This window comes from Syzygium oleosum, unplaced genomic scaffold, assembly GCF_021117445.2.
Source record: "Syzygium oleosum isolate NSW1041296 unplaced genomic scaffold, Sole_v2.1 Sole_v2.09, whole genome shotgun sequence".
Taxonomy (NCBI): Eukaryota; Viridiplantae; Streptophyta; class Magnoliopsida; order Myrtales; family Myrtaceae; genus Syzygium; species Syzygium oleosum.
In genome coordinates, this window is record NW_026607493.1 from 6,159,738 (window position 1) to 6,187,703 (window position 27,966).

The 27,966-nt window shown below is 40.1% G+C and overlaps 4 protein-coding genes and 1 non-coding gene across 12 annotated transcripts in view; 4 read left to right on the forward strand and 1 right to left on the reverse strand.

Moving 5' to 3' along the window:
• The window catches only part of LOC115673745 (40S ribosomal protein S23), a 77,214-nt gene extending 75,868 nt beyond the window's left edge, over positions 1-1,346 (forward strand). For both annotated transcript variants that reach the window (XM_030596004.2, XM_030596003.2), the window contains exons 2-4: positions 528-683; positions 813-939; positions 1,036-1,346. In XM_030596004.2, coding sequence (XP_030451864.1) covers positions 528-683; positions 813-939; positions 1,036-1,176 — 424 coding nt within the window. In that variant the 3' untranslated portion in view covers positions 1,177-1,346. The remainder of the gene's footprint in view (positions 1-527; positions 684-812; positions 940-1,035) is intronic.
• A 1,236-nt stretch (positions 1,347-2,582) lies between these two features.
• LOC115673742 (thioredoxin-like protein AAED1, chloroplastic) lies at positions 2,583-7,166 on the reverse strand. 7 transcript variants are annotated; one of them, XM_056314579.1, is made up of 11 exons: positions 6,735-7,163; positions 6,448-6,589; positions 6,244-6,289; positions 5,421-5,480; positions 5,221-5,300; positions 4,977-5,095; positions 3,962-4,041; positions 3,734-3,825; positions 3,294-3,354; positions 2,877-2,944; positions 2,583-2,795 (listed from the first exon to the last, which is right to left on the reverse strand). In XM_056314579.1, the coding sequence occupies exons 1-10, from the start codon at positions 6,925-6,927 to the stop codon at positions 2,885-2,887; spliced, it is 933 nt and encodes a 310-aa protein (XP_056170554.1). In that variant the 5' UTR covers positions 6,928-7,163; the 3' UTR covers positions 2,583-2,795; positions 2,877-2,884. The 7 variants fall into 7 exon arrangements, with proteins under 7 accessions (XP_056170554.1, XP_056170557.1, XP_056170553.1 ...); XM_056314582.1 differs by lacking the exon at positions 3,294-3,354 and having other exon boundaries at positions 6,735-7,166; XM_056314578.1 differs by having other exon boundaries at positions 2,583-2,944; positions 6,735-7,161.
• A 707-nt stretch (positions 7,167-7,873) lies between these two features.
• On the forward strand, positions 7,874-11,080 carry LOC115673740 (adenylate kinase 1, chloroplastic). The gene is made up of 4 exons (XM_030595996.2): positions 7,874-8,286; positions 9,270-9,410; positions 9,730-10,002; positions 10,461-11,080. Exons 1-4 carry the CDS (start codon positions 7,942-7,944, stop codon positions 10,602-10,604), a joined length of 903 nt encoding a protein of 300 aa, XP_030451856.2. The 5' UTR covers positions 7,874-7,941; the 3' UTR covers positions 10,605-11,080.
• Positions 8,837-8,920, forward strand: LOC115673764 (small nucleolar RNA U30). The gene has a single exon (XR_004004869.2). It is a non-coding gene; the product is annotated as a small nucleolar RNA U30 (small nucleolar RNA).
• Positions 11,081-21,384: 10,304 nt separating the features above from the next.
• On the forward strand, positions 21,385-26,785 carry LOC115673514 (WRKY transcription factor 44-like). Its single transcript, XM_030595710.2, has 7 exons — positions 21,385-21,498; positions 21,910-21,993; positions 24,004-24,456; positions 24,537-24,668; positions 24,836-25,557; positions 25,802-25,960; positions 26,283-26,785. The coding sequence occupies exons 3-7, from the start codon at positions 24,238-24,240 to the stop codon at positions 26,440-26,442; spliced, it is 1,392 nt and encodes a 463-aa protein (XP_030451570.1). The 5' UTR covers positions 21,385-21,498; positions 21,910-21,993; positions 24,004-24,237; the 3' UTR covers positions 26,443-26,785.
• Positions 26,786-27,966: the final 1,181 nt, after the last annotated feature.

The following is a 27,966-nucleotide window of genomic DNA, read 5'->3' on the forward strand; positions in this document are numbered from 1 at the left end:
GATGTGTTTAGCTTTAGACCTGCTGTGAGAGATATCGGGTTCGTAAAGCCAATGAGATTACCTCTACCGCTTTGGGACGCTATGCCACATTTACATTGTCTGCACATTCTTTTACACACTCCAATAGCAATGCTAAGCAAATTTTAAGTTGGAACGCTATAAGTAGCGTTTTTTAATGGCTTTTCCGTTTGGGATGAATGCTCATTGAGAAAGGATGGAGTAGATGATGAAAGTAATTAGAATAAAATATGGTCAATATAGTGTCGTGAGATGTGTCGTCTTCAATTATGTATTAGTAGTTGCGATCTCTATCCTAAAAATGTGCGCTGCAATACTTTTGAGGATCAGTTGAATTATGAGGAGATAGCTAGTGAATGTCTTCTGGCAATAGTGATAAGCTTCCTTCCGCTATTTTTCATCAGAGATTGGTGACATCATGAAATCTAGGTGACCTGTGGTAGCATTCTAATGCGTTATGGGAGATGTAATGTGTGGTTATGAGATGCTAAGCGGACATTTCGTTGCAGGAAGACACGTGGTATGGGAGCTGGTCGCAAATTGAAGTCTCACCGAAGGAGGCAGAGATGGGCTGACAAGTCATACAAGAAATCCCATCTCGGCAATGAGTGGAAGAAGCCATTTGCTGGGTCTTCTCATGCCAAGGGCATTGTCCTTGAGAAGATGTAAGATTCTCTCTCTCTCTCTCTCTCTCTCTCTCTCAATCTCTCTCAAGTACACAGAAATAAAAGCTACCGATTCTTTATCAAGCATATTGTCTAGAATGTGCTAAATAATAACTACTTAATGTGCAGAGGTATTGAGGCTAAGCAGCCTAACTCTGCCATTAGAAAATGTGCTAGAGTTCAGCTCATCAAAAACGGGAAGAAGATAGCTGCTTTCGTGCCCAATGATGGTTGCCTTAACTACATAGAGGAAAATGTAAGATCTTCCATAGTGTATTGTCAAGTATTCAACCATTTTTCTCCTCCTCTTGTTGCTTTCTGGTTTGCTGACTGAGCATAATTCCGAAACCAGGATGAAGTTTTGATTGCCGGTTTTGGCCGAAAGGGTCATGCCGTGGGAGATATTCCTGGTGTCAGGTTCAAGGTCGTGAAGGTTTCTGGAGTGTCCCTCCTGGCCCTATTCAAGGAAAAGAAGGAGAAGCCTCGGTCTTAAGTTTGGATTATGGCTTTTGCCCATGATGTCAGTTTAGAAACTTTAATCACATTTTTGGATGTTGAGTTTTGATTTTGGCCTTCTGAACAATCCGTGATGATTTGTCTAGCTTATTGTATCGGTTTCTCTTCGAGTTGGAAGTCTCTCTCTATAAATTTATCGATTACTCACTTTTGGGTCGAATAATATGATTCAAGATTATTTTAAAGTATGTGTGTTGTTTTCAAAATTCGTAGTGCTATATGTAAAAAGGAAAAATCTTAACAGACAAAATTCATCGTCAAAATAACTAATTCCCGAGTCTATTTCTCCCTCATCATTACACTTGTCAAGTGCGGTTGGCAATAAATGCTTTGATTCTAAGTTGAACAATCCTATTTTTGACTAACTCAACAAAAGAAGGTTTTTGAATGGATTGTTACTGAATGAGCCGGCTTAAAGTGAATCTAAATTACACACGAACTCGTTTACAGAGGAAAACTCCAGTCCAGTCGCCCAAGATCAATGGATGTAGATCATAAGGAGGGGTACTCTGATACAAAACTCAAGAGGCACTTCTAAAAGCGACATTAGCTAGCCACAGTATACACACGCATTAGCTTCTCAAGTAATGACTTCCCCACAAAACTGAATCGAATTTCTGCGCGAATACACTCGTTTCAGATTTCCTATTTGCTTCTATCTTCAGGTATAAGAGAAATTTCACACAGAGTCCCCTCTTGCCTCGAACAGGTTGAAAGGGCCGCCCCAACTTGACCTTGGATGCTCTGCCCCCAATCCCATAGAAATAGCAAGCCCTCCCTCATTTCTCAGCCAACCCACTTCCTCTTGACTCGACGACGTCGACGTTATTGCTGGGGACTTACACGACATAACTCAGGTTGGACAACCGTCACCAACCAAATCCATGGGTGGTGGCGCCACTAAGAAGTTGGTCCTTGTTACCAGCTGCCATGGCAACTCAATACGAAAGGCGCGACATCTTCTTTTACACTTGCATTTCAGAAGCTACAACACTTGACTGCTTCATAATGATTACTTTGCTAGCAACACTTAGCCGTTGTGCTTAAATTGGATAAAATCCACAGAACTCGTGTTCATTTCCCTTTTCTTTTGTTCCTGGATGCAGTCTTGAGTCATGTTGCCTAGTTTTTTACAAGGAGATGCATATGAAATCTCCTAGCCTAATATACACGTTTTCTAGCACCAACCCATCTCAATGGCTATTTGAACATTAATTACCTGCATAATTTCATTAAAAGTACTATGCCTGCCACGTATTCAAGAGTATATCAGGGGAGCTACAACTAACCGAACCTCAGTTATGTACATCAAAGTTCAGGTACAAAGTTTAAAGCTAAAAGCCCTTCAAGATTGTTCTGTATCATTGCAAGTCTCAACAACGATGGTTATAATTCTCCTTTTATTTTCTCCAAGGTGTAGAATATGTTGGCATTTGTACAGTAGACAGAAAGAAAGCAAATCCTAGCAATTTGGATATATGCGAAATATCCCTCCATGAGAGAATGCTTGGATTCATGTTGACAGATACTAAAATATACCCGCATGCTGCTGTTCGATTTTGAAGGCTGAGAACTACTATTTCTGGAAGCTTGAAGCTCATTGATATTGCCTCAAGGTCAGCAGAGACATTTTTTTTTGGTCAAACAGCAGAGACATTATTGATAGCAAGAATACACCTTTCTGTTTAGGAGCAACACGCTCTCATGATTTCTTCGATGGGTGGGTCGTCCCCTGCCTCTTTATCCTACTCATGAAGCAACATAGAAAATGATATTACTAAATCAGAATCAAATGAAAATATTCAGAGTACTGCCATTATTTGGAATTCATGCTGTTACTGCACTAACTATGAATTGATTATGCTTCAACTCTACAAAGGGCATTCTATTTATCCTTTGTTGTTAGCAGAGAACTGAATTAGAACCCCTGTAACTAAACCGTGCATATTGATATGCATTGTAAATTTTGCAGTCATAGCAATAACGATGAACATACATGCAAAGATCTTAGGCTAGATAAGAATTTACTCAAGGATATACTAGAGTTTCTCATGAAGATACACGCAAAAAAGACAAGGATCAGACAGTCCTGACCTTGTGGATATAAGAGATGTTGTTTTTTCCAGGACCTGCAACAATTATTCCACCTTGTTGCCTGACAAAGTCACCATAATAGCTCAATTGTCCATGCCTTGAAGACGAAGAAGTTTTCCAATTCATGAAAGATGAGAGTGCATGACCCGACACAGACAAAAGGATGCTAAGACATTAGAGACGTGCATATGTAAAATCTCCTAAATTCAATTTGCCTGATGACAAGACTTGCCAGCGTTAAACATTAGCTCGGAAGAGAAAGATGTCTCAGCCTATATTATGAACCTCGGTAATTAAAACTAAGTACAGATATTGAAATCGTTGAATATAGAGCAAATAGCATTGACAACCATTTTTATTGAGGTGCCAATCTGAGAGATCCCATGACCATCTACATCTAATAGATCAAATAATAATGTAGAACTGTTTATTCAACATACCAGCCTCCTCTAGACACAGTTTCCTTTTCGGAAGAAAGTTTCCAGTCTTGTCGATAACCTTCCATGTATGACTGGATGATCTTGAGACCAGCCTAGAATGATGTACAAATAATGAGATCCATTCATTTCTATAAATACATTCAAGTGCACTTGCATCACAAATGCATGAAAATGAAGCAACGGAAGCAAATCAGGCAATCAGATAAATGAAAATGATCCTGTACATACCCCAGGAGTAAATGTTGTCGTAAACCCAGAGACAAATCTTAATGCTTCGTATGCTGAATGACTAGGGTCCGCATACACTTCTGAAGAAAACAACAGTTTGTACTTTACAAGATGAATCAAAGAAAGGCAGGGTGTCTAGCTGCATGAAACCAAAGATAACAAACTGAAAAAAATGTCCAACAAGGGAACATCCGAAAACAATTTACTTATGCATGCTGATGACAACTTCCAAAAGGAAATCGTCTCTTTTTGCAGATTGTTGAAGCGACAATGATTACCAAAGGTAGTCATTTATGTACTCTCAATGCTCTTCAAATATTACAAATCAAGAATGCCCTTCACCATATTATTCCCTACGATTTCTACTAATGATGATTCTCCATTCCTACAAGGTTTTTATTTTTATTTTTATGACGAACCTTGTCCTACACTTTGCATTTAATTTCTTATTTTCTGTAGCAGTTCAATGGCATTGGACCATATTTTGAGAACTGGAGAATATCCTTATACCTCGCCTCATGGTAAAATGATTTTCATGCGCTTTTGCCTTTTTAATTTCCCAAAGTGATAATGCATTTTCGTTGCAATACACCTCATTACACCAGTACTAACAGCATACATTGCAACTTCTACAATTTACAACAGATGATGATTTTCTACAATTGCTTTCTCTAATAATAACAGTAATGTTTTAATCTTCTTCTCTAGAATAGCCAAAAAAAGAATCTACTTCAGATATAATATGTTCACTAGTTCATTTCTAATGAAACCTTCGTAATTCATGAGAAAATTAAATGCGACATCCCATTTTTCAACAATCTCTTCACAATTTCATGTTTTTTCACCATAGTCTGCTACATTTTTATTTTTGCCGAAACCGCTTCTTTGATTCATATATTATAAACAATATTTTTCCATTATCTTGCAGCAGGCACAGTTATGTAGACCATTGACACGGACTGCTGCTGACAAATGCAGGCACAACAGAAAATACTCCAATTTCTTTGATTCTCACCTCCTTGAAATTTTGTTTGCTCAGAGAAAGCTTTTGCCTGCAGCATATTAAGCCGATTGTCAACCAATGTAGCATAAGGAAACACAGAGTCATCATTGAAAGTAAGTTGCAGCAGGAGCCTGGCAGTTTAATTAACAGAATATGAAGAATACTGATAGTTTGGTATCATTAATTGAAATGAAGTGCATTTTCCAATTATTGTAATAAAATGAAGAAAGATTGCACCGGCATTGGCATCACTAACACAATAAGCCCCGGACTTTTAGCCGCATCATTGCCCAAACAGATAGCATAAGAAACAGATTTGCAGAAGGAATTCAAAAGCTGAAAGAGAGAACTAGGCATAATCACCAGATCCATCATTGACAGTTACTTGACTGAGTATAATTACAACTCAAATATGCAATACCAGCACAACCTAACTAATTCCTTTTCTAGAAGTACCTGATCAACTTTCCCTGGTCCAATCAGCACAAGTGCCACACCAGATGCATCCATTATATCCTGTTAGCATATTAGAACAGTCTTACTGACAAACAAACAATCATAAGAAGCAATTTTTTCACAATGACGAGGAAAAATTGGAGTGTGTTTCTCCAACATAAGCAATTTTAAGGAGGAAGTCGTGTGCAAGAAAACACGAGCTATCGTAGTCATATTGATCAATCAGCATCTTCACTCCATAGAGCAGTCACATCAGGTTTCCCTTACAAATACCCCATCCATACTTCAAATAAATCAGGGAATCTACTTAGAATATAGAGACTGGATATTGTTCAACATGAGCAACTAAATGCCATGGTCGGAAAAAAGGAAAGAAATGTGCGTTCACGGTAAATATTGTTTGGAAAGAAAGTCTTTCTAATCCATGTATCCCTCGGATATCTACAGGTTCAAGTGGTGGAAAGGGGGCGCAAATCCCTTGGCTAACGGTAATTGTGGTACTACGGAGCTCGCAATCCTATCCTCCAACTCCTGTCTCCATGTAATTAGCCCATAGGACTTATATTTTCAGACCAGACACATATCTAACTAAGGATATGCATGTCATATTAAGCTTTCAGATATCCAATCAATTAGCACTTTTAAGTAATACAGTAACTAGAAATGAATAAGAGCCATAGCTGAATAAGAAAAATAAGATTATCTCACAACTATTAACCAGACACGGCAGCAACATAACCACTTACTGATTTTGTCAAGGCTTAAAGCAAGTATCTTTTTCTTGTTTTATGCAATTCGCATTAGGAATTAGAACACACGTCACCTTCTTAGCGGCCAGATAATCAGCGCGTTTCCTGCAGAGCACGCACCTGAATGCAAATCCCGAGTCACGACACGCAATGAAAATTTCGCGAGAGCTTAACACCTAATCCCGAAAGCACGAGCCAGAGGGGGTACAATCTGTTTTACAGATGAATGAAAACTCAATTCATCCATAGAGGTGAACAGGAAGAAAGATGAGAATCACCCGAAATGGCGAGCGAACGCGATCACGGCCTTCCTATCTTTCCACAGATCAGAGATGGGAACGGCGTTACCACTCAAATCAAACACCCGCACGTCATCCAGTGAATCTCCCGTGTCTTCACCGACCGCCGACGCTCCCACACCTGTCAGCCAACAGCGGAACACCCACCGGAAAACAGTTTCATCCAGAAATTGGAAAGAAAAAAAAAGGCACCGAAACCTCTCCGGATGCATCGACAGCTTGCCCTGTGCGGGCTCAAACGAAACGAAATCGCTTCGAAAACTCACCGGCGGAGGCGGCGACGCGGCTCCTCCGCCGCGACAGCCCGAGATGTTTCCTCGAGCTCTGGAGACTGCGACCGGCTTGGAGAGAGCGATTCTCCGGCTGCCGAGGGATCGGAAGAGCGGGGGCGCGGTCGGCGGTTCGGCCGTGGTGTTGGAGAGGGCCGCACGGGAGCGCCGCACCGACGGAAGCCGCCATGGGAGGATACTCCGTCGAAGTGGAAAAAAAGCTGAAGCCGCCGGGGAACGCGTAGAGGAGTGAAGGGAGAGGCCGGCGGGACGCTACGCTGCCAACCGGCGGCGGGCCAGCGGGCGTTTTAACTGTTTCTGTGGGACGCGGGGCTTCCACGTGTCCAGAGACGAGCCTCCAGCAGCCGCCTTCTTCGATTTTGGTCACCGACCGTTTCGTACAATGTCGGCGTCACGTGCGATATGACTACATTAGCCAAAGCTACTAACAAGAGTATGCAAGTGCACTTAGACATGGTGTGTTTTTTTTTTAATCGACACTTAGATATGATGTTCGATTTCGTATCTCCCTACTGTTCCTAACGGATGTAGCTAGGTGATCATAGTCGTACTATAGGTGATTCCAACACGATACAAAGCGAAACACGAAAACCCACGAATGAAATCGGGCACTTTCGTTCCCTTCTATTTGAGCTCGAAGAAGCCAAGAACAAGAAGAGACGTGCCAGAGGGAAAAGTCTCTTGCTCGGAGCGCACGAAAAACCTCTGGACCACGAGAAACTCCCGCGAGCGTGCTCTTCCAGGCCTCTCGGAGTGGCTGTTTCAACTCTTCGTCATCTTAGAAATAAGCCCTTTCTCGATGGCTGCCATCGCTTTTTTGGGTTTTTCTCATGTTCTGTCGTTTCTCGTCGCCTCTCGTCCGCTTCATTCTACGTATCGCCTCCGCTTCGTGACGGCGGCGAAGGACGTTAACATGCAATCGAATCTAATTGAAAAAGTACACAAAATTGAAAGACTTTTAATTGAATCAATTTAGGTTCAATTTCTGGCAAGATTTGGAGGAGGGGGCGAGAGGGAGTGGGGCCCAGAAGAAGAGGATGCCGAACGCCATTACAATCTTTGCTACTTCTAGGGTTTCCTGCTCCCTCTTCCCTAAAGTCCAAGCTTCCTTGCCTCTCTGCACGCTGCACTCTCTCTCTCTCTCTCTCTAACGCCACCTCCTCCTCCTCCTCCTCCTCCTCCAATGGCGGCGGCGGCCTTGATCCGCCTCTCCTCGAAACCGTCGCTCTCCTCCGCCGCCTCTCGCGTTGCCCGATGCTTCGCCTCGGCTCCCACCTCCCAAGCCGCGCCTTCCTCCTCCTCCCCATCCTCCTCCTCGCCTCCGTTGTTCGCCTTCTCCGCAAACCCTAGCCCGGCTCGCCGCGAGGATCCCGAGGCCAGGAACGTGCAGTGGGTGTTCCTCGGCTGCCCCGGCGTCGGCAAGGGCACCTACGCCAGCCGCCTCTCCGTTCTCCTCGGCGTCCCCCACATCGCCACCGGCGATCTCGTCCGCGAGGAGCTCTCCTCCTCCGGTCCTCTCTCTCTTCAGGTCCCCTCTCCTCTCTCTCTCTCTGTCTCTCTCTGTCTATCTCTCTCTGAGCTTCTGCTTAGAGTTTCGTACTAGCATTCCCTTTTTTGTAGTAATCATATTGGAGATGTTTGGTGATGCGAGCTGCAGTGGCCGATCGAGTCCGGTATTGTGAACTTCTTTTTCGTTTATTTTTGTTGCGAGTGTGATTGTTCGAGAATATGCTCTGGTGGCATTCTTCTTCTGGTCTGTTCTTGTGGAAATTTTTTGGATTTTTTCTTTCACATGCTCGACTAGTTTTAGCTTTGAAGCTATGCCCATTGGGGTATAGCTATCGCTGTCGAAGTGAAGGGGCGCCGTCTTACTGTTTTGCTCGACTACAGTGGATATCGATGTAAATCTTGGCTAATATCGACTTAGGAAGAAGATAGGATATCATGAATTGGTGAGGGAGTTGGACGTTCTTGGCCAAAATCAATGCTTCTTTTCTATTCTTTCAATTGCTCCCGTCAAATCTTACTGAGAGATTTCGCGCCGTTACATATCAGTTATTCATTCAATATTTGAGAGGTGCAATGATGATGAGCTTATCTATCTCGTTAATCTGAACTTAACCTGAGGACGAAAAAGTCTTCCATTCATACTCATTCTGAGCACCTCCTTTCTCTTTATGTAAGCAGGAAAATGCCTGGACTATGTGAGAATTTTTCGGTTTTTTTAATTCTTTTTCTCTTTTTGGCTCTTTTCTAATCATGCGTGAGGTTTTAGTGTTTCCCATTTTCCTCTATCAGTAGTTGTTGGTTGCTATTGACATATTGCTGTTGCGGTTCATCTAGTGGATTTAATTAGCTTGGGGTAGCTGTGTTCTTTATAGTTCTACAGTGGGGTATTTACTATATGTTGGGCTATGTATAGAAAATAACGTACTTGTAGATAATTGATATCTTATCGTCTATCTCTGCCGCTTCTCTACAGACACCTCACTTCCTTTACTATTCTTGCAGCTGAAGGAGATCGTGAATCAAGGTCAATTGGTATCTGATGAAATAATCATAAGGTTATTGTCCAAGAGGCTTGAGGCTGGAGAAGCTAAAGGTGAATCAGGATTTATTCTTGATGGGTTCCCACGCACGACAAAGCAAGCGGTATGCTCCATGGTTCTGGAAGAAAAACAAAAAGAAATTTTTTTATTGCTCTTCATGGTTCTTTGACTTGAATCCGCATTTTCTGCAGAACTTGCAATGCAAGATTTACTGTTGATCAGCTTGTGTTTCTGGTATTATTTAAATAGGCTCTTTGGATCATGTATATGATGTGTTGACTAGACCTTGTGGTTAATTTGTATTGCCCTTTATCAAAATAACCAAACGGAGGGTGATCAAAGAGCAATCATCAGTCCTGATGTCTATGTATTTTGGTTTTGGAAGTAAATCGTTATTTACTATTCTTTCCGTTTGGTTGCAGGAAATACTGGAAGGGGTGACAGAGATTGACTTGGTGGTCAATCTGAAACTCCGTGAAGATGTCTTGATGGAGAAATGTCTTGGAAGAAGAATATGTAGTCAGTGTGGCAAGAATTTTAATGTTGCCAGCATTAATGTCAAGGGTGAGAATGGGAATCCTGGAATTAGCATGGATCCTCTTCTACCCCCTCCACATTGCATGACAAAGCTCATTACTCGGTCCGACGATACTGAAGAAGTAGTGAAGGAACGGCTTAAGATCTATTATGAAAAGGTATCAATTATTGCCTTTTCTTCATTCTTCTTACACGAGAAATCTGAACGTGGGGAAGCTTTAGGGACTTCCTGTCTGATAATACATTTTCTTGCTCTTGGATATCTCCACCACGAGAGAAAACCAGAAAAATCATATTATCAGCCGAGATCTGTGTCATCTGGCATTTAAAGTTTTCTTTTTTCCTAGTTGGATTCTCCATTTTTCCTCTCATATGAACTTGTTAGAAAAGCTTATGGTTAGTGGATGGATGGTAAAGTGCTTTTGATTTTACTTGTGTTGTTTCACAAACTATCTATCTGTTTGTACTAGAGTCTTTTCCTTTTTGTATTTGTTGGGACAAGTTTTAGTGTGTGTCGGGGGTGGGGGCGACTAGTTTTTGGATGCCCTTTCTGGAGTAGTTTTCAGCTGGTTATGGTCCATGAGTAATTAACTCATATGTAATTGGTTGAGTGTAGAGTCAACCTGTAGAAGATTTCTACCGGAGGCAAGGAAAGCTTCTGGAGTTTGACCTGCCAGGCGGGATTCCAGAATCATGGCCGAAGTTGCTGGAAGCTCTTAATCTTGATGATTATGAGGAAAAGCAGTCTGCCGCAGCATGAGTATGTTGTGCACTTAAATATCTGAAGCATTCTGCCGCAGCGTGAGTATGTCGCGCACTTAAATATCTGAGTACCATTCTTTGCACAGACATTGTGCATGTTGAGCAATTTTACTTGGGGTGATCTTTTCCCTTTTTGTTTCCTTGGAATAAAGGAACTTAGAAATTTCACCTGTTCATTTTTTCAAATGATGACCAGTGCCTTATTAGGACTGGATTTTGTAGGGATGGTTTTTGTCCTGTCTTTTTCAGAGAGAGAGAGAGAGAGAATCAGAGAAGCTGAAACTTAAGTTTTAATTTTTTGTTGACTTTGAGAGGTTAGATAAGGATCTATGAAGGTAAGTCATACCTTAGATAGGTGGAAGCTATGTAATCTTTTCATTTTTTGTTTTCATTACAACGGAATATCAAGACATGCAATATGTTGTCTAGTTTTATAGAATAAGAAATAAAAGAGGAGTAGCATGCAGGTTGTTATATGCATTGATCTTTATTTTGCATCTTTTGTTATCATTGCTATAAGCAATTGTTCTTAATGATAATGATTGTTCTCTCATATATGCGTCGTCTCATGTAATCATTATTGCTATCAAAATACTTCCTTCTAAACAGTGTTGTGTTTCCTTTATTCAGCTTTTATGTTATCCTATGGTATGCTTTTAATGGATAAAGCAAAATGAAGAGATTGTAGATCAGTTATGGCATTTTTTCCTGTGGTGTTTCCACTTCTTTTGGCTATATCAATGCCAACAACACTCTACCTGAACCATCACATCATTTCCCATTATGGCACTTTGCTTGATGAAGCATAGACCTTGCAGCTGCTTAGTGTGCTGGGAGTACACAGCTAAGGGAGTTGGGGACATTGCCGCTGGCCGAGCTGGTTGGCCCTAGTATGGCCAGGCAGTAAGTTAATACAGCTGCATAAATCAATGGGCACATATACCAGCTCTTCACTGCAAGAGTTCGAGCAGTGCAAAGATAGATGGTGCCTTACACTATCGCAAAATACTTGCAAGGATCTGGTTCATGGTGAACCGGGTTAGTCGGAACCATTGATCACGGTTGGTTCCATGTGAACTTCATATGATCAATGGTTGTGATTGACTCGGTCCATGGTGGATTAGGTCCTTGAAAAAATTTCCCCCTACACCACGCATTTACTGAAATGTTTATTGACCTTCCCTTTTGCATTGTTTGTAGATTTACGGCCTCATTTTGCTTTCCTAGGTAGAGTCACAATAATGTCAGGTTTTCGAATCCCTTCATGGGAATGTCTGGGGGTCAAGGTTCTTGTTTTTCTAGCAAGTAGCAGTTGCCCAACTATGACAGATCCACAAAATACTGTGGCGGTGGTTTGGAAATTAGACTATTAACGTGTGTTTTTGGAGGAGCAACACAGTCGAACATGCTGACGGAGTAACGAAGATGCAATCTATATCGTGTCTTGCATTTAGAACTGTAGTAGTTTATTTTAGCAGTAGGAGTTTGCATGAATGTGCGACAATGTTCCCTTCCGATACAGTGCATGACGAGTGAACTTCTCTTTACTCGCATCTGGTTGCAGCGGCTTCACGTCGACACTTCGAAAACTTTTCTGCTTCAGTCATTTGACTTTGAATATCGAAGTGAAAGTGATCTAATGGCTGGTATCGCAGTCTTTTTTGGGTACTTTCTAAATGTCAACAGTATTGATTACATTGAATGCATCACTCTTTGCCAAAGGAATGAACGCCGACGGAAATGATGTTTGTTCTGATAAGAATGTGACGTGCAAATTAAAGCTCATTTCTAAATGTCAACAGTAATGATTACATTGAATGCATCACTCTTTGCCAAAGGAATGAACGCCGACGGAAATGATGTTTGTTCTGATAAGAGTGTGATGTGCAAATTAAAGCTCATTTCTCAGAAGAACAAGGCTAGCAAGCGAAAACAAGATTGGAGCAATGCCCAGCACCTCACACGCAATTTGGTTGATTCTTACACAAAAACTTTGGCTCGAGTTCCTTGAACGCATCCTTAAGTAACCACCAAATGTCCAGCTAAGATCTTTCAATTCCTCGTATTCTAAGAGTATGTTTAGTTGAAGGCAAACTATTTTCGGGAAATTAATTTGTCTTTCCGGTGTTTGGATGATGGAAAATTGATCGATTTAGTTTTCCATGTACTACAATAACAATCTCGGATTGGGGAAAGAGGACTTCGCTTTCTGACAAGAAGAAAATCATTTTTTCTAAGCCATCATACAAATGAAAATTAATTATTCTACTTGAAAATGATTTTCATGAAAAATATATTTTTTATCATGAAATTTTCAGTGAAATAAGTGCACCTTAAGTTGGATTTAGAGGATGTGGGAGATGGTCAGCCCCCTCCTCACTTAAAAATTTTACGTCGCATTTCCTTTAATGACCATTTACACATGTCTATTTTTGTATATATCAAATGCATATTTAAGTTTCACTATTGGAGGTTAAATTGCACCGTTGTTATTAATATGTTACGATTTTTTATTCGTATCTTATGATTTGATTTGATCCAAGGTCTAAACAATACACATCTATTAGGCGAATCTGTAAAATATTAATTTGCAAATGTATCAATCGATTTACCACTGAGTTGATCGATACGATACATATTTATTTGGTTTTATCAATACACTATTTGTTATACTTTACCTATCAAATAAAAGACGGGCATATCCTATTTCATAATGTATTATTATGTTATTGTGGTTTCATAATAATACAAATGAAAATATGTAAATTACATGCTCATAATAAATGATAGTGCAAAAAAACTCTCTATTTTTGGTTAAATCTCATGGTTTTCTATGAAGAGTAATGTGCTACAATAGCTTATCTTATGCTAATTTGCTAAAAAGGTACTCAAAACTAAGATATTTTTGCCTCTGATCCTGATTGCGAGTCGAAACTTGTTGTCTTGCATTTTTTTCCTACTTAATCCATATGTTATCGTGTTAAGAAAAATGAATTTTAGCATTTTTTCCGGTAATATTCTATTCTTGAATCACTATTCCTGATTTTGAGATTTTGATTTACCATTCGCATCTCGATTTACACATCCGCATCAAATATCTCTGCGCCCCTATTTACATATATAAATGTCAGTTTCTTTTCAAAAATTTCCATCCTCGGATCCTAAATTCTCACGTCCACCCAAACCGCTCTCAAATTCTAAGCCAGGTGATTATAACGAGCTTGCGATGAGGAGCGATACAGCTTTTCAATGTCGAATTTTACTTAGAGATATATACACGGCGCGTGCAAAAAATAGAGATATATAGGCGACCATAGGACGAAATTCTCTCTCGTGTATTTTTTCCTCAGCTAACCTATTCCGACGGTAGTTGGTCGGCAGCGTCATTTGACGCTCATTAGGATTAAAGATTCTAATGCTAAAGTCAATATTAATCTCCTTAGTCCTCTCCTCACCTTGTCATAACTAATTTCGAATATGTCCAAATCGAGAATTCCTAAATGTCCAATAGGGAACGGAGTTCCTCAGCCACATGTTATTGTTGTTGGGGATCCAACTACCATTCTGGTCTCTGTGTCTTCTTCTTTTTTTAAAATTGTTTAACTTAAGATAAACTCAATCTGTCAATAGTGGAAAATTACATCAGTCGCAGAGTATTAAAAAATTATTTGTACTAATTCTTTATATCCCAGTGGGATACTCAAGCAATTTTTTTTATTTATTTATTAATTTGGCTCCCGTGCGCACCGCCGTTCCCAACCCAACCACCCTTCCAAAGTCCACACATACCTCAACCATAAAAATCTTGAAGTTTGGTTATCCTCTTCTTCTTTTTTCGCTTTTGTTGGGAAAAAATTATAGAATACCTAGAAGATTTGTCTGAAAACCCCATAAAAAAAACCTGAAATAGAACCCATCAATTACGTGGTTCGCTTGGTAATTCTTGTTATTACCGTGAATTAACCTAGAATTTCCAATCGAGAGATGCGGCAAACTTTGTTGAATCCCACGTTGAGAGAGAGCCGGAACAATGTATTTTGCGTGAATCCTTAGTTGTCCATGTATAAAATCACGAGAACCACCGGACAACCAATTTATCTGAGAAAATTGATTGAATAATGTTTGGTGGGTGGGTCATTCGAGTGCCGACAAAATCTAAAACCAATTACTAATTTTATTGGTAAAAAAGTTAGGTAACCTTAACATGTCATAACACGTTGGTAAGTATCTGAAACAAAAAACTGGAAATTTGTTGAAACCATTTGATAATTTGTAGATAATCAAATAAATATTTAATTTACTAAATAAGTTATCAGACAAGTAATTTACTGTCACTTGACCAAAAAAAAAACTTACTACTTACTAGCATCTCTAGAAATTTATTAATATAAATATCGATTTCTTTTTTCTTCCAAGTAGAACGCTAGAATCCTGCAAATTTCTCAGTTCACATTGGAGATGGTGAATCAACAGTTTTAAATTGTCAGAGGATGGTGCCCTTATGATATAATAGACTAGACCCAGTTCCATGATCCCTAAGTATAGCTTTTGGTTGACCTTTTATTTCGTAATAGATTGACTAGCCTCTAATTAATAAAGGTTTTAATATAATTAAAGATCCTAAACCGATACTCTTGTGATATGTTTACCCAAAACTAATTTTTATCTTACAAAAAATTTCAAATCGATGCTCCTTACCTAAATCTACCCTCCGTCGACATTTTGTTCAATATCCCGTTAAAAAGCAAATGTGTTGACACGCGTCGAGATCATTACACAAGTCTTGGTTTTGGAGATTACAGCACACAAAAAAAGAAAGTGCATTGTCTTGATTTTGAAATTCTGAACTAGATAAGGTTGATCTAACTTTAGATACCTTTCGTACGTTAGTGTCTACTTAACTGCGGGACATATCTTACATAGAATTGCCCTCCTTCCAAGAGAGAAACTTGGAAAAATCACCAATCTCATGTTGGGAGGAAAAGAAATCCAACTGCTGGATGATTTCACGAAAAAGATTAATGATATCATAATTCTAGATTGCTTTTGAAGTTTGGTTCACGGAAAAGACTAGTCCGAGTCGTGGTTCGTGGATAAGATGGAATTGCAACAGTTTGATTTTTTAAGGCCTACGTGAAACGAACCTATTCAATGACTATGATAGGCCCTATTCACGATCGATTTGGTTCAGACAAGTATGTGCTCCGGTTGGACTAAGAGGATGAATAAGAGGAGTAAAGATTACAGCACAATATCATACTAAGAACTATTAGGAATGTTGTTTAATGCAACGATCAATGAACAGAATCATCGAAATAGAGAAGCTACTATGTTTTTCCATCCAAAAGACGGTCACGTTGCAGCGCGCCAATCAACACGATGTGGACTTCTGCAGGTCGCGTTTTCCATAATGGCGAAGAGGGGAAAAGGGGGTCCGATGGCATTCATGCACGAGACTCTTCTTTAACTTGCACACAGTCTTCTTTGTCTTTCACTTTGAAACTATTTGGTTATTCCATGTATATCTCTTCCTCCAATTAACCATGTAGAAAGGCTATTTTGATATCCATTTGCTCAATATCCAGGCCTAGGTTAGCTGCTTAGCCTAGAACCACAGGGATAGAAGACATTTTCACATCGGAGAAAATATATCATCAAAGTCAATACCCTTTCTCCGACTGAATCCCTTAACAACTAATCGAGCTTTGTATCGTGATCGTAAAGCTATATACCTTACTTGTTCTTCAAACCTCTTCTGCCTTTAAGCAACTTCACTAATTCAAAAGTATGATTATCGTAAAATGACTGCATTTCATCCTGCATAGCATAGCGCTCTAGTTCACCTACATCATTTAATAATACATACTCACCTATGGTATATCTGGTAGAAGATCGTCAATCTCTGCGGACCTTTGAACTGGAATATCTGGTAGAGCATCTAATGGAGGCTCTAGTTATGAAATTGTATCATTTGTCTCACCATGTTCTGAAATATGTGCATTTTTTGGAACATTTACTTCCTACTACTCCTCATCAACCTGTACAGGAACAGATGTGTAAGGAACTGGATCCAAGCCAACCAAATCATCAATAACTTGTGGTATTGAAATCATATCTGATTTCTCAATATCTTGTATTTCCTGATCTTCCACAAACACAACATCTCTGCTTCTTGCAACTTTCTTCTCAACTGGATCATGGAACTTATAGCCAAACAAATCTTGTCCATAGCCAATGAATATGCATTGTCGTGTTTTCACATCAAGTTTAGACCTCTTATCTTTGGAAATGTGCACAAATGCAAGAAACGTCTTTGCTAGTCCAAACTCTATTAAGAACATCAAATTCTAAAGGAACACGTGGAGTAAGACTTAATACATGTGCAATTGTATTTAAAGCCTTACCCCCAAAAGGAGCTTGTGAAAACAAACATCTTACTCTTTCAAACAGTGTTTTGTTCATTCTCCCAGCTAAGCCATTTAACAAAGGTGTCTTTTGATGTCGAATACCTTATTGTTTGCAACATTCATCAAAAGGTCCAGTATACTCTCCCCCACTATCAGTTCAGATGCATTTCAACTTCTTTCCAGTCTATCTCTCATCTAAAGCCCGAAACTGCTTAAAATCATATAATACTTGATCTTTAGTTTTCAATAGATGAACCCAAAGCTTCCTTGAATAATCATATGCGAAAGTAACAAAATAAAGAGAGCCACCAAGTAATTTAATCTTCATAGGACCACAAACATCATAATGCACTAAATGAAGTATACCTAACTTTCTCGAAAGGAGGGGAGCTTTTAAATGCAACTCTATTATGTTTTCCTGCTAAATAGTAAGCATATTTCTTCAGTGATAAACTTTTCATTCCTGAAAGGAGCTTCTTCTTAGCCACTATTGACACACCCTTCCCACTAATGTGGCTAAGTCTTTCGGGCCATAACTCAACTGTATCTTCACCATCTACTGCATAAATTTTATTTGGGGATAACTCTGCCTGCATAATGTATAATAAAGAACATTGCTTGCCATTAACCACAATCATAGAACCTTTAGTGAGCTTCCATTGACCATCATCGAAGGTGTTGTAATACCCCTCATCATCCAATTTACCTGTGGAATCAAATTCAAACGAATATCAGGTATATGCTTAACATTATTCAATACTAATTTTGGGCCCTTGCTAGTCTCTAAGCAAACATTCACCAATGCCTACAACTTCAGCCAACCCATTATTTCCCATCTTCACATATCTAAAGTCACATGACATGTACGATGTAACAACATTTTTATGAGATGTAGCATGACTAGATGCACTATTATCGATTACCCAACTGGCCTCATGACATACAAGATTCACTGCATTACCATCAAATACAATGAGAAAGTCTTCTAAAAGTGCAATAACACGATTGTTATGACTGTTTCTTTTCTTTACTTTTCTCTTTCTGTTTCTCTCTTTTCAACTGATGTCAATACTTCTGGATATGTCCCTTTTGATGGCAATCATGGCACTCAACATTTGCAAAATTATTGGATTTGCCTTAACTTTTATCTCGACTCTTATATCTATTCCTTGAACCTCGAGTCTGACTTTTTCCCTTTATGAAGAGGATCCATGTGTCTTCTTTCTCATCTCTTCATTCAAAACACTACTCTTGGCCAAATTCATGGTAATCTAAACATTCGGGGCCAAATTAGACAAAGACGTTCGAAACGTCTCCTACGAGTCCGACAAAGTACCAAGTAATCATAACACTTGAATCTCATCATCAAACTCGATTCTCATCGCAGCCAACTGATTTATAATTCCTTGAAAAGAGTTTAAATAATCAGTCAAAGGAGTACCATCTTAATATCTCAAAGCGAACATCTATTTATTAGAAATAATTTATTATTCCCGATTTTTCGAGCATACAATCGTTCAAGCTTTTTCCACAAACTGCGTGCCTGTGTTTCCTCAATGATATGGTTCAAAACATTATTATCCACCCAATGCCTAATGTAACTACACACTTGACGATGAAATATAGTCCATTCAACATCACTTTTATTCTTGAGTTTCTCATCAGCAAATACGGGCAAATAATGTATAAAAGGTATTCCATTTTCCCTTTCCAAACATGATAATTTGAATCATTTTTGCAACCATTCTACTCGTATATGTTTCCCTCGTTTAACACAAGGCAGAAAATCAAGCAAGATCGTTGCTTTGATACCACTTTGATGGGAGATTAATGACAACCCAAATAATATCGCATTAGTGCAGCGGAATAAAATAATTTCCTCTCTTGTGCAAACGTAGTAAGAACCAATACAATAGAGCAATACATTTGCCAAAATAAAAATACCAAGCACCCATAAACACAAGGCAGTTTTTATATAAAAATCTCCCCAGTGTGAGGTAATAAAAACCACTTGATCGGAGTCCACCAAAAATCTTCACTATCAACAAAATTAGTTGAACAAAGTTCTTCTCTAATTAAAATTAGAAGTGCATTACAGCAACAACATCAAGAACACCGTTTTGGCAATACACATGAACTTCACAATAGATCAAGGATAAATCTCACTAAAACGCAAGTTCGGTTCCACCCACGAAAAACCTGATGAATTGAGGTCCAAATGAAAATCAAATCGATCAAATTTGAGAACAATGTGTCGCGAGCACACTGCAAACCACAGATCAACCTCTAATCGTCATCTTGATGAAAATCCAGATTTTCTACTCTCTCTTTCTTTTTTGCTATTGCCTCACGCTGATCATTCTTTACGGTTACCACTTAAATAGAGTGAAACCCTATTATTTCTTCATATGGATTATTTGCTCTCTTTTTCTCTCTTGCTATTACTTAACATTGATCATTCGTTATGGCTACCACTTAAATAGAGAGAAAATTCTATTCTTTGGTCTTTGGGCATGCATGGCATTGGGCTTCCTCCACATGGGAGTGAACAGTGTTAGATGGTTTTTAGTCTCTCTCGCTCAAAAAGTTAGCTTAAAGAATGAGGCTTTCCCTTACACTTATAAAGTGACCACTAGCTCCTTCTACACCCGATATGTGATAACTCCAACACTTGTTTGAGTAGATAATTTTGAGTATTAGAAGGTGATTGATTGAATATGCGATCTTGTTCCCTTTTATACTTAAAAAGAATTTCAAGGCTATGCGTGACTCGAGATTTTGATATATTCTCAAATGTGCTTTAATAAGTTTACACATCCCAAATATCAATTTTCTAAGATAACATAGGATATTCGAACTTTCGTTTCGACTAATTCCTACACAGCCATATATCCTTCCGATTTCACATCGTTCAGGTCGGGGCATTTTTTTGGTAGATGACTCTCGCGCGGTCTTGAACTAGCATTGCACATTTTAAAGTCATGGAGGCTCATGTTAGCTGTGATAAAAGCGGACATTATGGCGATGGCAACAAGTGAGGCTGGCCATGGTGTTATCAGAATTGGGATGGGTATTTTGGGTTGTCTTGTGTGTCCTTGACTTGACATGGTTGGGTCGCATTCGAGTTGCTGTTTTGATAAAACAAGTCTCAGGTAACCTTAAATTAGCACGATGTGTGTTAGCCGTGTCCCCACAAATCGAGGGTGAATCGTCTCGTGTTGTGACTAAGACAGGAGTCTGCTCCAATAAATACAGCACCGATGTCCAGAACTTCACCATTCACCCTCGCTAGACAGTGGTCACTGCATTGATGAGAGTGTTAATCACTCAACCAAATTCAGGGGTACCGATTGTTACTTCGACATGGATAGCCGACTATAGGGGTGTGCATTGGTCTAGTCCAACCTAAGAACCGAACCTAACATAACCAGTTGATTATGGGCGGTTCCTGATTCCACGTAAGGAACCGAAGTGGCCCATATTACTTATTTTTTAATTTTTTAATTTTAAAGCAAACCCTATATTAGTAAATTACGTTTCAATTTTCACTGATATGGAGTAAACTCTAAGCATTACTCCATAATTTTGTCTGTTTATATTTATACATGTATACACATTCTTTGATTATTTAACACATGTTGATACGATGCCATGTAAAAGAGTAATGACTATAAAATCTAGCGGAAAACTAGTCGATCACCAATTAACGCCGCATCCCGATCATGTAAACACTTAAATAGAAAATAAGGCTCTTTTTTTCTTTTAATATTTAGGAAACTCCCACTTGTTGGGAATAGAAGAACTAAAATTAAAAAAAAAAACAATCATCAATTCCAGGACCGAACCTAGAATTGGCTCGGTCGGTTCAATTTCAGGACTAAGTGAGTTAATTCCACATACTGAAAACCGACCCCGCCTAGTCGAGTTCCATGTACCCTAAATAGATCATTCCTAGACGGATGTCATTAGTTTTAGGATTTAAATGCACGAAACCACTTAAACACGCAAAATGTGTTGTTTCGACAAATTTGAGCATTCCTAGCAATTGGTTGGGGCCATCGTGGTACTTGGGTCATCAAACCCTTCAGAAAAACTCTTCTAATAGTTGTCGTCTTCTTCTTCACCTCCTCCTCTCTCTTCCTTGGCATCGGAGAGTCAAACCACAGAAGTCGACACAGAGACGGTTAGTTGGACTCGGTTGGTCCCGAACCACCAGGTCCAGGGCCTGAACAAACGCCATAGCATAGCCGTCACCATTTGGTCCATTACCCTTCTTCCCCCTCCTTCTCATCCCTCCCGATAAGCTCTGCCTCCTGAGCAAGACGACTCAGGACCACCATATGTCCACAGACCCTTTTGCTTGGGGAAGAGAGAAAGAAAGAAAAGTTATCACTTCAAAAAAGAAGGGGCAGTTGCTCGGATTCCGTCGATTCTTTCTTGGTTTTTCTCTTGGGCATCATTTCTTGCAGCTTTTCTTCTCTCGAGGTGTGAACTCTCTCTCTCTCTGTGGTTTGGCTTTTGGGACTTTAAAAACGGCGATCAGATTCAGAAGTTCGCTGTTCAAGGAAGACGTCGAAGCTCCGGATCAGTCAAACCTCTCTGCGCGAGTTGTCTTTGTTTAGTCTTGAGAAGAGACAAAATTTCTTGGGTTTTCTTCTGTTTCTTTTTGCACGTCTACCTGATTTTCATGAGCTTCGCATTCTTGCTTGAAATGAGTTCGGGCTTCTTGTCTGTCCATGGTCAAGTTTGATTTCTTTTTCACGCTTGCTGACTTTCGTAAACATCAGATTTCTTCTCATTTCTTTTCTTTTCTTTTCTCTCGTCTTTTTTTGTTGTCTGGGTTTCCGGATTTTTGAGTTGTCTATGGTTTTTAATGTTGTTTGGTTTGTAATGCAGATCAGGATGGACTCTCTAATTAGTTGCTGAAATACTCTGGAGGTTGAGCAATTCCATTTCGTGCTCGTTGCGACCGACATTCTGGTTAGGTGCTTACATTTTCCTGTATTTTCTTGTGCCATGATGATTCCTGAACTAGTTTGCTTCATTTGGTGTTCTTTTTTCTTGAATGATATTGTTGGTGGTTCCATAGTTCCATGTTGTTTTCATTTGGTGCATCTTGTGGATTGTCGGGTATCCAGGAAGTCGTAATTGGCTTGTTGTGCACCTCTCTGGCACTGACTGATTACTTAGAATTGGATGTGAAGCTTTAGTTTAATCTTATGGAACTGGAAATGTCTATAGCGGAGTAAAGAGTATTCTACTGTCTGTGACTACGTTTATGGCAGGGAATCAGTTTCTCCTAGATTAAACTGGTGGACTGCAAGAATATTATTTCTGAATATGAAATTTTCGGTTGAGCTTAGTAGGGGTGATGATGCAGGGGAAGATTTGATGATTATAAGGGGAGGTTTTCTAATCTATCCAAATCATAGGCTACTAGAATGTCCGTTGCGGTCACGCGTATTTATGGTTCCAGAGTTATTGGGTTCTCAGTTTAGAATCTTTCATCTGAAGCTGCTAGCTAAAACTGTAATTAATGTAAGGCATGGTTCAAAGAAATGGATTCAATGTGTCCCATAATGTTTGTCAATGAAAAACTAAGACTCTTGGAAAGGAAGAAATTCTGTCCCTATGATAACGAGCCAACATCTACTCTTTGATTGAGGTGCGTCGGAGGATCTGATTTGTTAGTACACAGCCTACAGACAAATGCAGTCGGCATCCTATATATTGCCTTTAACTTGCCATTTGGTGATAAAAAGTTGAAATGAAGATTGTTTCTTTCGTTGCACTAATCTTCCTGATAATAAAGAAAATGACAAAGCGAAGCTGTGTTCAGTGCTCCAGTAGAGAGCTTTAACTCTCACAAAAATATTGTTTTGCTTTTTTTGCTTTTTGTTTGCTGCACTGTTGCTTGATTGACCACCTGATTCCTCCTACTTCGGCTTCACCCATAATATTCATGCATTACATAACATATAGGGTTTGAAAGAATTGACAGACGAGTAACAAGATGAACAAGAACCCCATGCTAAACAGAACATTAAATGGGGCATGGACAAGTTAAGCTTGACTTTGATACAATGTTTGAATTTCCAACTCAAAAGTTTTAAGTTATTGTATGTAGGGAGACTATGTTACGAGGCCTAGTCAAACCCCGTAAATGGCAATGGGGGCTACTTTAACAAAGTACTTGAAATTGTTTGCTGTTGTTAACTAATCCTTCATGGTGCGCATTTATGCATCTAATTTTGGAATTGGGGCAGCTTAATCTTTTTGTTTTTGGTTTGATAGATCATGACAGCAAGGTGGTGACTTGATATCTCAACAAGTTTTGATATCCCATTAGTTAACTTTTTCTGCAGCCTCATTCTTATCCCTTATTAGGCCCTGACTCCTGATGTATATTTGCAACTTGTTTTTTTTGTGATTTGCATATTTTGTAGTACTGTATGATAGTGTTTAGATATTCTTAAAGTTGCTGCATATCCATTTCTTATATAAATCAAACCAAAGAACAGTAATACGACAAAAGTTAAGTGTGCAACCATTTGTTCTAAAAGTTTTAGCCGTTAGAAAATGATTCACATTATATTTTTCATATGCTAACATATATATAAAATGAACTCCTTCAACCTAATACCAGTCACGACCAAAAAAAAAAAAGAAAACCTAATACCAGTGACTGTGCCTTCTCCAATTTGCATATTCTGAGAATCTCGTGATAGTAGTTGTATATCTATCAAACTATCCTCGATTGTTTTGTTGCTGCAATTTTTTATTGTGGCCTCTGTTTGTTGAAGAAGCCCTTGTAAATTTGAGATTTGTTGCTTTTCTTTCTTGTGTGGGATCTCACTTGTTTGACCAGTTGAATCCACATGTGCAATTACTTAATTATTCTAATACGCAACATGACCATGCGAGCTCTACTTTTTCTTCTCCTCTTTTGAGGGAAAATACAATATACTTACTATTTCCAATATTATGCAGGTCAGAAGATGTTATAATGCACTTACTAAGCTGAAGTTATTAGTTGGCTGAGTGTGGAGGCTCTCGAAGCATTGTTCTACCCCACCATCACGTTAACTAAACTTCTGCCACCTGAATCTAAGACTATATAGCGTTCTGGCCACAAGATAGATTAGAGTACCTAATCATCCTGTATCTTGAACAAGCTAGCTATGCATTGAGTGAATTTGATATTTATTGCCTATACAAGTACAAATGGAGACTAAAGAGGCAGAGAGAACAGTGATCGCAAAACCAGTTGCGTCACGGCCTACCTTTTCCACTTTTAGGTCTTTCTCAGAGCTCCTTGCAGGTGCAATTAATGAATCAACCCCTAAAATGGGTTCTGAAAGCGGTGTTGCCCCAATTAAACCCAAGACAGTGAGGTTCAAGCCTGCGGTGAATCGCACTTCAGCTGCCATATTTTCATCCCAGGTGACTACTCGACCATTTTCTTTATTTAAACCTTTTTCGATCTTTCCTAATATAACATTAAGTGTACTGGACATATTCAGGCTGAAATCTCTGGAGCTGCAATCTGCAATTCAGTGGATACACTTTCAAATTCGGACAGTCAGCGGACTGTAGTATATAAACCTTTGGCAAAGCCAGTGTCAAAAGCTGCTGCTTCACTCTTGGCTAATATGGTAAGTTTTCAGCCTCTGTGATTGCTGTTTCATGCTTGTGGTTCTCCTTTCAGTAAAGATCGCATAGTAATAGTAAGTAATGTGCCCGAATACAGGAAACTTTTTTGGGTGATATCTAGTTCCAATCTCCAGTTAGATCCATTAAAAAGAAATTCTCTTTTCAACAGGGGAACTTCAATGCTACTCAACCAGCCATACAACCATCTGATAGTTCGACTCCAGAAAAACGCCGTGTGAAATCAAAAACGAGCTCAAATGCTCGTCAAATTATACCACGTGCTGCAGTGACCGAACAGACGAGCGAACCCTTGAAATTGGCAGCTCAGGACGTTGAGGAGGACCAAAAAGCTTTACCATCCACAGCTAGTGTGGATCGTCCTTCTTATGATGGGTATAACTGGAGAAAATATGGACAAAAACAGGTAAAAGGGAGTGAGTACCCACGAAGTTATTACAAGTGTACCCACCCAAACTGTCCGGTGAAGAAGAAGGTTGAGCGATCACTTGATGGACAGATAGCAGAAATAGTGTACAAGGGTGAGCATAACCATCCAAAGCCTCAGCCTCCTAAACGCAGTTCATCAGGGATGCAGGGGCTTGGGACCATACCTGATGGAACAGAACAAGACAATAGCAACCCATTATGGGGTAGCCAACCAGGCGAAAAGAATGAAGGTTCTCTCGGTAGAGTAGAAAATCAGACTGAGGTAGGATTAGCGGCAAATTCGTCTTATCAAGGCAAGGGCCTGATAGTTCATGACCCAGTCGCTGCAAACGAGGCAATTGGTCCTTCTGGTGGGACTCCTGACAGTTCGTGTAATATTAGCGGGGCAGACGATGGAAGCAAGACAAAGGAAATGGGTAATGATGAACCGAGGAGTAAGAGAAGGTGAGAGACCAGTACTATACAATCAGAAATTGCTAGTGTTTAGGTCACTCAGAACTGGGGTACCTCAAGTTGTCGTCAATTTAATAAGTAGCTTTGCAGTGAGAAAACTTGAATGACTGCAGCAATTTATATTCTTTCATTATTTGTTGATGCTTATTTACGTTTATCCTTGCAAAATTGAGAGCGACTGTTGTTGATGTGAACACTCTGCGATTTTTGAAATCATGTGTGATCTCTCTTCCAGGAGAACTGAAAGTGGACCCAGCGAAGCAGGCATCATCGCTGAAGGGGTACAAGAGCCCTGCACTGATCGGCAAAATTCAACCGATTCTGAGGTTCTGGGTGATGGCTTTCGCTGGAGGAAATATGGCCAGAAGGTTGTCAAGGGAAACCCCCATCCCAGGTGAGACTTGTTTCCAACCCAATAGCTTAAGTGGTCGGGTAGAATAGAACTTTTTGGATTTTAGTTACACCATATTAGTGAGGGGATATTAGAAACTCAACACTCATGTTCAAGTAGGAAAAACCTCACGCATAATCTTGCGTGTTGAGCGTGCAAGGGCAGCTTAGATAAACGGAACCCTGGTAGTGGATAATTGAATGGTCATTAACCATTCTCTAACAAGAAGCAACCTCACATATTGCTGTATAAGAGAGAGATAGTTAGCAACGTGCATAGTGTTTCCCCTGAATCTCTCTTATTTGAGGTTTAAAATGTTCTGCAGGAGTTACTATAGATGTACGAGTCTCAAGTGCAGCGTGCGCAAGTATGTGGAAAGAGCAATGGATGATCCCAAATCTTTCATAACAACATATGAAGGGAAGCATAACCACGAAATGCCCCTCAAGGGCACAAATCCAGCTGATCACCAAGCTAACAGATAAGCCTTAGCGAAAGGCACAACGTTTCGATGCGTTGCTGATCTGACCGGAAATTGACGAAGGCAAGACGGTATGACCTCCATTTTGCCTTGTCATGAAAAACACCGTATTTCCAACATTTCATGTGAGCCACGCTGCTGCCATTGGACAGGGTTAGCTTTTCCCCTTTTCAGTATGATCGACGGACTAGGGACACTGATTGTAGTAATACGTGCACTCGTGCCTTCTTCGAAGTTTAGGTGAAATTTTGTCGGCGGTACAGAACTACTTGCTGCTGCCATGTATCACAGATAATTCGTTCCACTTCGATGCAGTGCAAGATCCATTGCCCTCTCCTTTTTATTCATTCTTGCCTCAGATTTACGCTAATCCAAACAACTTGTGCAGCTCGCGATCCTGTCAACTCTCACTGAACTCATAACTAAATCGCCCGATCATCATACGTAAGCTCGGACTACTACCCACCATTCTTTTGCGCCACGTACTGTCGACGAAAGCAGGACGCTACTTCGATATCTTCCCGGGATCGAAACACGCACCGTAAGTCGACGAACCATGCATGCAGGAGTGAAGTAGACTCGAGCACATCGATGCGCTCATGCGGGACCGAACTTACGGCACGGGAAATCTTGTCCAGATGGGTACATTCGCCAACCTCGAAGCAATCATTGCCCATGCGTTAACAAAGCACGAATGGTGTCAACATGAAACCTTCATCCCGCTTCATACGATACTTTCTTTAACGTTCTTGTCAAGAGAAGGTTGGTTGGAGGTATTCAGCAGGTGGGCCTCTCAGGCTCTGTTCCGAACGTCATTTCGAATCATCGTGAATCTTTACGTTCGTGGGTGGGTGGTAACGGGGTTTCGCCAAATTTAGCTGTCTCCGTCGTGGGATGTCTCGTCCACTGCCCATCCTTCTCGTCCGAAGAATTGGCGAACGGCCCCCCCACGCGTCGCTCGTAGAATGTCTCGGTGGTACCCCCCTGATCTCGACCCGCTCCGTCGCCTTCGATGGATCCTTCCGCGTGTTGGTTGACCAAGGGTCAACGATTCGCGAGATCTGGGATTCCGTAGAGATTGCGGTCGAGAAAGCAGAGGAAGAGCACGTTGACCGTTTACTCTTGCAGTTCTTCCGCGTGATTGTCGCGTTAAAGACGTAGCTGCAAAAGCAAGGTGAACGTTGCAGGAATTGGGATTTGTGTGTGTGTTAATTAGATCTGCGTCGGGAAGATCGGTCATAATAATGTCGATTTGAAAAGAGTCAACATGGGATCGAAAGTGAACTTGATTCCTGCGAAATCTAATTTATGTTTATAGAGTTCTTGCAAATTTAGTGACATGGGCTGAGCTAGGTCCGGCTCGGAACGTGTATGGATCCCTAGTGATTTGTGTCGCACAAAAATGGGTCAGTTTAGAACGGATTATTTTCGAACCGACTCAAATATGACGCGACTTAAACCCTCTCGCAGGCTTGGCCACAACAAGCTCACCTCAAAATTTAGACGGAGATTATGTCGTTAGCATTTT